The sequence below is a fragment of the Rhincodon typus genome, chromosome 11 (assembly GCF_021869965.1).
Source record: "Rhincodon typus isolate 14 chromosome 11, sRhiTyp1.1, whole genome shotgun sequence".
NCBI classification, from domain to species: domain Eukaryota; kingdom Metazoa; phylum Chordata; class Chondrichthyes; order Orectolobiformes; family Rhincodontidae; genus Rhincodon; species Rhincodon typus.
Window position 1 is genome coordinate 16,234,051 of NC_063342.1, and position 13,532 is coordinate 16,247,582.

General features: G+C 42.3%; 1 protein-coding gene across 5 annotated transcripts in view; it reads left to right on the forward strand.

Moving 5' to 3' along the window:
* dyrk1aa (dual-specificity tyrosine-(Y)-phosphorylation regulated kinase 1A, a) overlaps positions 1-13,532 on the forward strand; it is a 111,497-nt gene that overhangs the window by 49,477 nt on the left and 48,488 nt on the right. For all 5 annotated transcript variants that reach the window (XM_020533672.2, XM_048603134.1, XM_020533665.2 and 2 more), the window contains one exon: positions 4,103-4,170. In XM_020533672.2, coding sequence (XP_020389261.1) covers positions 4,161-4,170 — 10 coding nt within the window. In that variant the 5' untranslated portion in view covers positions 4,103-4,160. The remainder of the gene's footprint in view (positions 1-4,102; positions 4,171-13,532) is intronic.

Genomic DNA, 13,532 nt, shown 5'->3' on the forward strand with positions numbered 1-13,532 from the left:
AGTTAGGGAGGGGATAGGTCGGTCCAGGGAGGATGGACAGGTCAAGGAGGCGGGATGAGGTTAGTGGGTAGGAGATGGGGGTGGGGCTTGAGGTGGGAGGAATGGTTAGGAAGGCGGGGATGAGCTGGGCTGGTTTTGGGATGCGGTCGGGGAAGGGGAGATTTTGAAGCTTGCGAAGTCCACATTGATACCCTTGGGCTGCAGGGTTCCCAAGCGAAATATGAGATGCTGTTCTTGCAGCTTTCAGGAGGCATCATTGTGGCAATGCAGGAGGCCCAGGATGGACATGTCGTCCAAGGAGTGGGAGTGGGAGTTGAAATGGTTCGCGACTGGGAGGTGTAGTTGTTTGTTGCGAACCGAGCGTAGGTGTTCCACAAAGCGGTCCCCAAGCCTCCGCTTGGTTTCCCCGATGTGGCCTCCTCTACAACGGGAACAGTGGATGCAGTATACCACATTAACAGATGTGCAGGTGAAGATCTGTTTGATGTGGAAGGTCTTCTTAGGACCTGGGATGGTGGGTGAGAGGGGAGGTGTAGGGGCAGGTGTAGTACTTGCTGCGGTTGCAGGGAAAAGTGCCAGGGGTGGTGGGACTGCTGGAGAGCATGGAGCAGACAAGGGAGTCATGGAGAGAGTGGTCCCTCCGGAAAGCAGATAAGGGTGGGGAGGGAAAAATGTCTTTGGTAGTGGGGTCAGATTGCAGATGGCAGAAGTGTCGGAGGATGATGCGTTGGATTCGGAGGTTGGTGGGGTGGTATGTGAGGACGAGGGGGATTCTGTTTTGGTTTTTATTGCGGGTAGGGGGTGTGAGGGATGAGTTGCGGGAAATGGGAGAGACACAGTTGAGGGCATTTTCAACCACTGTGGAGGGGAAGTTGCGGTCCTTCAAAAATGAGGACATCTGGGATGTCCGGGAGTGGAATGCCTCATCTCGGGAGCAGATGCGGCGGAGGCGAAGGAATTGGGAATAGGGGATGGCCTTTTTGCAGGAAGGTGGGTGAGAGGAGGTGTATTCTAGGTAGCTGTGGGAGTCGGTAGGCTTGAAAAGGATATCGGTTTCCAGGTTGATACCAGAGATGGAAACAGAGAGGTCCAGGAAGGAGAGAGAGGTATCAGAGATGGTCCAGGTGAACTTGAGGTTGGAGTGGAAGGTGTTAGTGAAGTGGATGAACTGTTCGAGCTCCTCGAGGGAGCATGAGGTGGCGCCGATACAGTCATCGATGTAACGGAGGAAAAGGTGGGGGATAGGCCAGTGTAGCTTTGGAAGAGGGATTGTTCCACGTATCCTACAAAGAGGCAGACATAGCTTGGGCCCATGCTTGGGTATCCATGGCCACCCCCTTTGTCTGTAGGAAGTGGGAGGAATTGAAGGAGAAGTTGTTAAGGGTGAGGATGAGTTCAGTTAAGCGGATGAGGGTGTCAGTGGAGGGGGACTGGTCGGGCCTGAGGGACAGGAAGAAGAGGAGGGCCTTTAGGCAATCCGCATGGGGAATGCGAGTGTACAGGGACTGGACATCCATGGTAAAGATGAGGTGTTGGGGACCAGGGAATCGGAAGTTTTGGCGGAGGTGGAGGGCGTGGGTGGTGTCACGAACATAGGTGGGGAGTTCCTGGACCAAGGGGGAGAAAATGGAGTCAGCTATTTTGCCGGCTCTTCCACAGATGTCGAACACCATCAGCCTCCCTGAAGATGTTGCTTTCTAGGTGGGAGAACCAGTTGTCATCCTCTGTCTTCTATTGCCTGATGGTGATGGATTAGCCTTGTAGCCATCCACTCATTGTTTTGATCTCCTGACAACTGATGTGTGCTTCAGCCTTGGTGTTGCTTCTCCCAAGAATGGTTTTCATGCTTTGGAACATGTGTGATCGCTTGTAACATTCTGAATGCAGTTGGTAAAAAAGACATTGTAGAAGATTTCTATGTGTGGAAGTACAGTCCATATTTCAGGCATAATGTTTTTACTGATATGAACAGTTACATTTCTTGCATCATTGAATGTGCTGATTTCTAATACAACTGTTTGGTCATCTTAAAAAGTAGATTAGAAGTGAGCAAATTTAATAGAATTAATATAATATTTCCAAACTGTTTGTAGAGATTTCAAAACATTATAATTTAGGTGTCTCAAAATCAAATGAATATATTTATATGGAAACATATGTGCAGTGGTCTTTAACTTGTTACTTTACATAATTTTCATTGCTAAACGTGCAGATGGTTCAGATATTTTGATTCGCGTAACCAGCAGAAGAGGTGATGGCCTGGTAGTAAATCGCTGGACTGTTAATCCGGAGACCCAGATAGCGTTCTAGAAACCTGGGTTCAAATCCTGCCACAGCAGATGGTCAAATTTGAATTTAATAATTACCTGGAGTTAAGAATCTAGTGATGATCATGAATCCATTGTCGATTGTCTGGAAAAACCCATCTGGTTCACTAACGTCCTTTTAGGGAAGGAAACTGCCATCCTCACCTGGTCTGGCCTACATGTGACTCCAGACCCACAGTGAGCTGGTTGACTCTGAACTGCCCTCTGGGCAAATAAGGATGGGCAGTAAACGCTAGTCTAGCCAGTGATGCCCTCATCCTGTGAATGAATAAAGGAAAAATAAGTCAGAAAAAGTATCCATATCAGCCTTGTTTTTAAATGTTGATCATCAATAGTATTGGGGGGCCAACTCTCTGCTGGTTGTCTTACGTGGCACGTATGATTCCAATGGTTGTTAGATTATGGTTATTGGAGATCAGGCAATTCAGCTCCAGGGGGCATCTTTGCAGGAGTTCCTCAGGGTGGAGTCCCAGGCCCAGCCACCTTCAGCTGCTTTGTCAGTGATCTTCCCTCCATCAGAAGGCCAGAAGTCATAGTCATACAGCACGAAGACAGACCCTTGAGACAAACCAGTTCATGCCAAACATAATCTTGAACGAAACTAGTCCCATCTGCCTGCTGCATTTCCATGTCTCTCCAAACCTTTCCTATTTATTTCTCGACTTCTCCTATTGTGGTGGTGTGCACCAATTAGCATCAATCGTGACCTCTCACATACTGAAACAGTCCATGATCAAATGCACCAAGATCTGGACAGTATCCAGGCTTACGCTGACAAGTGGCAATTAATATTCACGCTACTCAAATGCCAGGGAATGACTATCTCCAATAAGAGACGATCTAACCACTGCCCCTTGACATTCAATGATGTCACCATCACTGAATCCCCCCACGATCAACATCCTTGAGTTTATCTTTGACCAGAAACTCAATTGGAAGTGCCTCATAAACACAAGTGGCTACAAGACCAGGTCAGGGCCTCTGAATACTGTGGCGAGCACATCACTTTGACTCCCCAAAGCTTGTTCACCATCTACAAAGCACAAGTCAAAAGTGTGATGGAATGCTGCCCACAGCACTTCAAAAAACTTGACACCGTCCAGGGCAAAGTTGCCTACTAGATCGGCACCGCATCTGCTCCTTCCACGACTGACACGCAGGAGCAGCAGTGTGTACTATCAACAAGTTGCACTATAGAAATTCACCAAAGATCCTTAACACAGTCAAAACATATGACCACTTCCATCTAGAAGGACAAGAGCCGCAGATACATGAGAACATCAACACCTGCAAGTTCCCCTTCAAGCCACTCACTATCCTGATTTGGAACTATATTGCTATTTCATCACTGTTACTGGGTCAAAAAGTCCTGAAATCTTCCTTTTAAGGGCATTGTAGGTACAGTATGTGGACTTCAGTGGTTCAACAAGGCAGCTCACCACCCCCTTCTCAAGGACAGCTAGGGATGGGTAATAAATGCTGGCCAGCCATGCCACCCACTTCCCATGAGTGAATTGAACAAAAATTAGAACAGGCAGTCCTGTACAGATGGGTAGATCTTTTAAAATTGTGGACATCCTATTTAATCCCGTCAAACCTAAGAACTTGATGGGAAACTTTTATAAAGTTGTACCTCACAATGACCTTGCTCCTTTTAATGCCAGCTTAATGTGATAACTAATTAATATCTAGTCAACATCTTCATCAGATTCTGACATCTTAATGTATATAATTCTACCTCCAATCATGTTTATGATTTTCATTTTTGTTTGTAGAGTGGTGTGTAGCTGGATACTCCACAGAGAATGATATGAGACTCGACAGAAGAAGACAATGCACACAGGTATTTTCATCTTTACATTATTCTGGGATTTGCTGAAGCATGTACCAGCCAGCAATTCTAATGTGCAAAATCATCTTTGTTTCTTTTCTGGATTTTTTTCTTTGCTCTGTCAAATGAACTTCTGCTCAGTCTAATCCGAATTCATAGATGACTTATTCTTAATTTTGTGCTGTTGGGTAAATGTAAATTCATCTTCCAGTATGAATGGAAGAACTGGAGAGGTTACAGATCAGATTTAGTGAAATGACCTTCTGCATTTCAGTTAAATGGAGAGATAAAAGATGTTACTATTCCCAGAGCAGAAAAAGTTAAAAGGAAATGTTGGAGGTGGTCAAATTATGGTATGTATTGCTATAACGAAGAAAAGCAAAATTATTTCCAGTGATAGGTGGTAAGTAACCAGTGGTTACAGATTTAAGTTGGTGAACTGATCAAAGCCAGTGATGAAAAGGTTCCTATTTGCTGAATTATGATTTGAAATAGACTGGCTGAGTGAATGATGAGAGCAGATCCAGCAGTAATTTTTAATTGAGGAAAGAGCAGGTGAGTGTGACTAATGGAATAGCTCTTTTTCAAACAACTGGCACAGGCACAAAATGCTGATTGGGTGCTTCTAATGCTGTATGATTCCATGGTTCATTCTTAGCTCAAGATGCTACTAGTTGATTTCTCGTCCTATTTACTGAAAAGTATTGTCCCATACCAGTGTCATTGTGGAACAAACTAAAGCTTAATTTGTGTTGTTTGTTTTTTATGATGTTTACTCACACCTTTAATACAGTTGCATGGACTGTATTTGGGCTGAAAACATTAATGGATTGCAATATTTATTGTATGGATTTAAAGCTGCCACTGAGCCTAACTACATAAGTAAAAGGAAGTAGTTCTGCCAATTAGAATCAGGAATTGCTGTATTGCTAGTGGTACTTGTACATTAAAATGCATATGCAGCACAATAGAGCTTGCTGATAGAGCAGTGCGATTGCAGAATAAGTTTCTTTGGGGAACTGGAGCATGAAACGAACAGGTAGTTTTTGAGGAGTCTGGTCTAACATGAGTTGCTTATCCTGCTAGAAATCTAACTGTTAAGTGATTAGACTATTGGAAGGATACTGCGACAGTGAGGGCACAAAACTGTGACTGTTGAGAAGGACTCACACCATGGAAGATGTTGGAGAAAATGATTGTAGAAAATACACTTTTTCTGATTTTTAGAAATTAATTTCTAGATCTTTGATCTTCTTTACACTAAACACGTTCTGGTCGGACATACATATGGGCCATTTTGTATCAATTTTCCATCCTCAAAATAATGGTCTGTCATGAAAGGGTGATGAAAATATGATTTGTGGTGTGCAATATGTTACTAATTATTTTCCATACTGCACAACTGAATGCCTTACAAATTATCCTAAAACAGATGTTAATAAGATTACTGGTATCACTAACGTGAGCCAGTTAGTAGCTTTCGTAAATATATTGGGCTTATTTTATCTGCTGCAAAGGAATCTAAGACTGCTATTTTTAATTTAAATTTTTCCTGAACTTTTTTCCTGATCAAAATTTTCTCAACTGCAATTTTACTGATGTTTGAATTGAGAATAGAGTATAATATGCAGATGGAACAACAGAGTCCTCCTTTATGTTGATTTATTTTATGTTCACGTTAAAGTGCATGGAACTGCGCTTGTGCTTTCAAAATGACTTCAATGCATTAATTCTGACTGGTAGGAGTGCAACGTGTTAGTAACTTTAAAGAATAAAAACCCATTAATTGTGCCATCTGCTTTACCCCACTGTATTAATTACGATGGATCTGTAGAAAGTCATTTAGAGCCATATCCTGTTTGCTTTGGTCCCAACAAACTTATTATGTTTGAATATTAATGAATTGAACAGTGATCTTGTTCATTGCAGTTATTGGCACCCTGTTTTATCACAACAGTTTTGTCTGTAGATTCCAGAGAGTGGTGAGTTTTCAAACATTATACCCGAAGTATTCATTTGCTTTAGATTGGTGTCCATTTAAATTTCTCTTAAATGTTTCTGAACTTTTGAGGCTCTTCCATTCTTAAATTCCAAGTACAGTGAAAATGTGATGAGTCAAATTCGTGCAACCTGAAACTCCGGTTGTGGCAAAGATGTCAGCCATTCCTGCGAGCAGAACAGGAAGTTCAATAGCACGATGCTCTGTGATGACGCAAAGTTCCAAATGGTCAACTCTGGAGTAGCCAAGCTTATGCACACTGATTTTTGTTCCTGGGCCAACAAAATGAAACTGAGTTAGCCTTAGAGTGCTGAATCCCGGGAAAAACATCTTTCAACATCTGTGTTTCTCTGAAAGATTTTTGAAACTTTGCAAATATGGCTAAACCTGTGAGAAAGTTTAAAAGTGCTTTTGGAGACAACGTTGATGGGCAGTTGGAAAGTTGTAGTGTGAAGTGAAAATCGCTCATTGGTAGGAAATTCCTCCATCATTCCTGTCACCCATTCTGAAGCCCAAGGCAAATGTCTTGGAACAGTCTCCCTGCTAAGGAAGGCAATGAGAATGGCAAGCTAATCTAATTTTGGAGTCATCCAAGGAAACTTAGGCCGAGGTGGATGACACAGTCTGCTGTGCAAAGGACCTGACAGATGAGGCAGTCACAGATGCACTATATCTTCACGTTAGGAAGCGAATGACCCTGATGAGTCAGCTGAATGCCTACCTGCTTTTATGCTTCTTACCCAAGCCTCAAAGGCCATGGAAATGCTTTGGTATTTCGTACTGCAGCAAGCACATACAGAAAATTGTTTGTCTCTATTGATGACATGGATTGTATCACATTTGTCTGAAAGCAGTATAGTACACACAGAAAAATTACAGAATCTGCTTGGACCTAATACCCAACATTTCTCAATCCCTTTTAATGTACATGGTCAGAACATGTAGGGTGTGGGAAAAATTTGACAAATAAAGACATTTTTTTCCCCCATAATTATCACTTTCATTTGGGCCTTTTGGAAGGAAGCACTTTACCTGGAGACCAGCCATCTTGAAGCTTTGCTTAATATATTTGTAGGTGGCCCCCTACAATTCTACTATCTGATCTGTAACTTTCAAGAGTATAAAATAATTTGCATCGAATAGTTACAGCACAGAAGGTTTGCATTTAACTTGTTGTATTTGTGTCGGATCTCTACAGGAGCTACTTGGCTCTTTCCAATTTCCTGACTTTTCTGTTTAGCTCACGGTTTTTCTTTCTACGCACTTATCCAATTATCTCTTTCAAACAATGAGTTAAATCTGTATACACTAGGCTCTGCCAATTTAATCCGGATCCTGATGACTTGAGTTATAAAATGAGGTTTTTCCTCATTTCTGGTTCTTTCGTCATTCACTTTAAACTAGTCTTGTTTGGTTCTTGCCACTTGTTTATTTTGATATTTAATTCATAATTTAATTATGTAGCACAAATTAATGTTGCATTTTGTTGAAAATTTTGTTATCTGTAAAGAATTGTCTTTCTATTCAAAGTTAGAATCCACTTCCTGTGAAAGCTGTGTTTATTGTTGATACATGTCTTAAGTCTGGATTTTATTTTAGAAAGATTGTGTTGATCTTTTTGTTATTTGGATGTGCAAGATGCTTATTTGGCCCCACTTGTTTTTCTATTTGTCTCTGTGAAAGGTGAGGGCAAAGGAGTTGAGAATGATATTCTGTATTCAAATGAAATGCCCTGTTGATGATGAAACATTAGTGATGCTTCTCCATGGAAGATGGTTTGTGACTTAGAGGGAAAAGTAGAGACTATCGTATTACTACACGTTGCTACTTATGTTGGTAGAAGCGGCGGTGAAAACATAGCTGTTGGAGGAGTATGTGAATTAGCATTTGCATCCAGCAGATCTTACAATCTGTCACCTTTTGTAGACAGGTTGTGAATGGGAAGGGTATTGAGCCTGTTCATGAGTGCTAATCAAGTGAACAGCTGTGTCCAGGATGAGTCCGAGTTCTTGAGTCAGGACATGAACCACGTATCCAGCCTCTCCTCTTTCCTAGCCTTGCAGATGAAGTTAGGTTGGCTGATCTAGAGAAGCATGGTCATTGGTGAAGCTGAGGCTGTGGAAGGTTACTAATATGGCTAGGCTGCTTTCAATTTAAGGTTGTCATTACTGGGTAAATATATTGCACAAACACTACCTGCCATTTGATAATCTTAGCCTGCATGTTACCAGGTCCTGTTTTAGGCTTACTCTGGTTGCTTCATTGGAGAAGGAAAGCTGAAAAGGAATTTCCGGTTCTGTTGGGAATTTATTCGTGACACAAAATTATTTGTTAGAAGTTGCAAAATTTCAGTAGAGCTAGAAAGTTGTAACCATTTGTTGAAAGCAGTATGAATGGTCTGCTTTCACTGTTGTCAAACTTTGGAGAAGGCCAGTCGAACAGTGAGCTTTTGATTTCACGCCAAGATGATTACACAAAAAATAAAAACAATTCTGTTGTCCCTCCTCTCCTGCCGATGTCTTTCTCAAAAGTATTGCTTAACCAAGCCCTAAAGATGATTATAGCTTTCTCCTTCTTCTATAAATTAATTGATATTTCGTGTGTGCAGATCTTATTCTCAGTATCACTTAGCCCAATAAGAGTTGAACTTAGAGGTCAGTTGGATACGAACCACAAGTGTGTGTTTCGCTATACAAATGGGTTAATGTATGAACATTGGGAAGGAAGCTCGGTTTCATTAGGCCCATCATGGTATACACTTTCTTTTTATTCACTGATGTCAAGTGGGTGTCACTGCCAGATAATAAGAACATAAGAACTAGGAGCAGGAGTAGGCTATCTGTCCCCTCGAGCCTGCCCTGCCATTGAATAAGTTCATGGCTGATCTTTTTGAGACTCAGCTCCACTTAACCGCCCGCACACCATAACCCTTAATTCCTTTACTGTTCAAAAATTTATCTAGCCTTGTCTTAAACACATTCAGCAAGGTACCTTCAACTGCTTCACAGGGCAGGGAATTCCACAGATTAACAACCTTTTGGGTGAAGAAGTTCCTCCTGACCTCGGTCCTACATGTGCTACCCTTTATTTTGAGGCTATGCCCCCTGGTCCTAGTTTCACCTGCTAGTGGAAACAACCTCCCTGCCTCTACCTTATCTATTCCCTTCACAATCTTATATGTTTCTATAACATCTCCCCTCATTCTTCGGAATTCTAATGAGTATAATCCCAGCCTACTCAGTCTCTCCTCATAATCCAACCCTCTCGACTCTGGAATCAACCGAGTGAATCTCCTCTGCACCCCCTCCAGTGCTAGTATATCCCTTATCAAATAAGGAGACTAAAACTGCACACAGGTGTGGCCTCACCAGGACCCTGTATAGCTGCAGCATAGCCTCCCTGTTTTTAAACTCCATCCCTCTAGTGATGACAGACAAAATTCCATTTGCCTTTTTAATTACCTGCTGCACCTGCAATCCTACTTTTAGTGATTCATGCACAAGGACACCCAAGTCCCTCTGCACAGCAGCGTGCTGCAATTTTTTACCATTTAAAATATAGTCCGCTGTTATTCCTACCAAAATGGATGACCTCACACTTATCAACATTGTACTCCATCTGCCAGACCTTTGCCCACTCACTTAGACTATCAATATCCCTCTGTAGTCTTTCAGTGTCTTCTGCACACACCTTTAGTGTCATCTGCAAATTTTGACACACCACACTTAGTCCCCAACTCCAAATCATCTATGTAAGTTGTAAACAACTGCGGTCCCAACACTGATCCCTGAGGCACACCACTAGCTACTGACCGCCAACCAGAAAAACACCCATTTACCCCTACTCTTTGCTTTCTACTGGTCAACCAATCCCCTATCCATGCCAATACATTACCTGTAATACCATGGAACTTTACCTTATGTAGCAGCCTTTGGTGTGGCACCTTGTCAAATGCCTTCTGGAAATCCAGATACACCACATCCATAGTTTCCCCATTGTCCACCATGCAACTAATGTCCTCAAAGAATTCCACCAAATTAGTTGAACATGACCTACCCTTCGTGAGCCCATGCTGGGTGTTCCCAATGGGAGAATTTGTATCCAGATGTCTTACTATTTCTTCCTTAATGATGGATTCAAGCATTTTCCCCACTACCGAAGTTAAGCTAACTGGCCTATAGTTACCTGCTTTTTGTCTACTTCCTTTTTTAAACAGTGGCGTCACATTGGCTGTTTTCCAATCTGCGGGAACCACCCCGGAGTCCAGTGAATTTTGGTACATAGTTACTAGTGCATTTGCTATTTTCCCCCATCACCTCTTTTAGTACCCTGGGATGCGTTTCGTCAGGGCCAGGAGACTTTGCCTACCTTTAACCCCATTAGCTTGCCCAGCACTGCCTCCTTAGTGATAGTGATAGTTTCTAGGTCCACACCTGCTATAACCTTCTTCCCAAGAGTTTTCGGCATGTTATTTGTATTTTCCACTGTGAAGACCGACACAAAATAACTGTTTAATGCCTCAGCTATTTTCTCATTCCCAGTTATTAAATTGGCCTTCTTATCATCTAAAGGACCAATGTTTACCTTCGACACACTTTTACAATTTACATATTTATAGAAACTTTTGCTGCCTGTTTTTATATTCTGAGCTAGTTTACTCTCATAATCTATCTTACTTTACTTTATAATTTTTTTTGTGGCTTTCTGTTGGCCTTTGAAGGTTTCCCACTACTGTTTGCTTTTTTGTATGTGTTTTTTTTCAATCTGATACTTGCCTTTATTTCCTTAGACAACCATGGTTGGCTCTCTCTTTTCTTACAGTTCTTCCTTATCACTGGAATATACTTCTGCTGAGCACTGTGAAAACTCATTTTGAAAGTCCTCCACTGTTCCTCAGTTGACCCACCATAGCCTTCCCCAGTTGCCCTTTAGAAGATAATGGTGAGCTGTTATTTTCAACTGCTGCAGTTCACATGCTGTAAGTTGACCAGCATGCCCTTCGGGAGGGAATTCCAGCCACAGTGAAAGAATGGGGATATATTTCCAATTCAGGATGGTAAGTGGCTTGGAGGGAAACTTGCAGATGGTGGTTGTGTTCCTCTGTATCTGCTGCCCTTGTCCTTCTAGATGGAAGAGGTCATGGGTTTGGAAGGTGCTACCTTTGGTGAATTTCTGCAGTGCAACTTGTAGGTAGCACACCATTACTGCTACTGAGTGTCAGTGGTGAATGCTTGTGGATGTGCTAATCAAGCAGGTTGCTTTGTCCTGGATGGTGTTGAGCTGCATTCATTCAGGCAACCAGGGAGTATTGATCACATTCCTGACTTGTGCCTAGTAGATGGTAGACGGATAGTAGACAGGCTTTGACGAGTCAGGAGGCGAACTACATGCTACGGTATTCCTAGCCCCTGATCTGTTCTTGTAGCCATTGTGTTTGTATTTTGTCGAGGTGAGTTTCTGGTCAGTGGTTAAACCCACAAGTGTTGATAGTGGAGGATTCAGTGATGGTAATTTCATTGAATGTAAAGGGGCAGTGGTTAGATCATCTCTTATTGGAGATGGTCATTCCCTGGCATTTGTGTGGCACAAATACTACTTGCCACTTGTCAGCACAAGCCTCTAAACCCTCCTTATTCATGTACCCATCCACATGCCTTTTAAATATTGTAATTATACCAGTTGCCTCCACTTCCTCTGGCAGCTCGTTCCATGCACGCAGCACCCTCTGCATTAAAAAGTTGTCCCTTTTTAAATTTTCTCCTCTTGTCTTAAACCAATGTCCTCTAGTTTTGGACTCTCCTATGCTGGGGAAAAGACCTTGGCTATTTATTCTATCCGTGCCCATCATAATTTTATAAAACTGTATAGGGTCAGCCCTCAGCCTTTGCTCCAGGGAAAATAGCCCCAGTCTATTCACCCTCTCCCTAGCTCTAACCCTCCAGCAGTGGCAACATCCTTGTAAATCTTTTCTGGACCTTTTCAAATTTCAAATCCTTCCTATAGCAGGGAGACCAGAATTGAATGCAGTATTTCAGAAGTGTTCTAACCAATGACCTGTATAGCTCCAACATGACCTCCCAACTCCTGTACTCAATGCACTGACCAATAAAAGGAAGTATACCAAACATATAATTGAAAATATAGTTGAGTAGAAAGGGCATGATGCACTGTTGTAGATGCCAGCTTTCAGATCACATCATAGAATCCTACAGTGCAGAAGCGGCCTTTTGGCTGATCAACTCTGAACTGACGTGAGAAACATCTGACGTTCAACCTAATACCATTTACCAGTACTTGGCCTATAGCCTTGAATATTATGATATGCCACGGCCTCATCCAGGTACTTGAAGTATGTGAGGCAACTTGCCTCTACCACACTCCAAGTCAGTGCATTCTAGACATCGCCACCCTCTGGGTAAGAGTTATTTCTCACATCTCTACTAGGCCTTCTGCCCTTCACATTAAACCTGTGTCCCTCTCATGACTGATCTTTCAACTAAAGGGAACAGCTAGTCCTTATCCACTCGTTCCATGCCTCTCGTAATCTTGTACATCTAAATTGTGTCACCCCTTTGTCTTCTGTGCTGCAGTGAACACAGCCCAAGCCTGCCATCCTTTCCTCAAACTTAAATTTTCTGTCCCAGGCAGCATCCTGGTACATCTCCTCTGCACCCTGTCTACTGCAATCATATCCTTCCTGCAATGTGGTAACCAGAACTGTACACAATACTCAAGCAAAATTCTATACAACTCCAACATTAATGCTTTTGTAAACTATGCCTCAATTGGTAAAGGCAAGTGACCCATATCCCAGATGCGAAGCTGAAATATCATCTTGGGTATGAATAAAAGGTGCTATGGTAATATTTTGAAGATCAGGAAAATCTCCTAATCCTGACTGAAATGTCACATCGAGCAAACTGCATCACAGATTTGTTACGGTGTGCATGGAAGGCCATTAGACTCATCATACCTGTGTCGGTTTTACTACCTAATGTCAATTTCCTGTCTTTCTCTCAAACCCCTGCACACCATTTCTATCCAAATAATCATCCAGTGCCCTGTTGAATACCTCCAATTGAGTGTAGATCAGAAATAATGTCACCGCCAAATGTGGTAGCAATTTGCACACTGCTTTGGCATTACTTTTAGATTTTGAGTGACCAAACAGTTTCTTTTCCCCCAGATATTGTTCAGAAATATCTGTTTAAAAGTCTAACTTTTTATTCCTCCTCTTGAAACAATGGATGGATATAGAGGGATTGAGTTCAAGAGCCGTGAAGTTGTACTCCAGCTATATAAAAGCCTGGTTCGGCAACATCTGGAGTATTGTGTCCAGTTCTGGTCACCTCCTTACAGGAAGGATGTGGAAGCG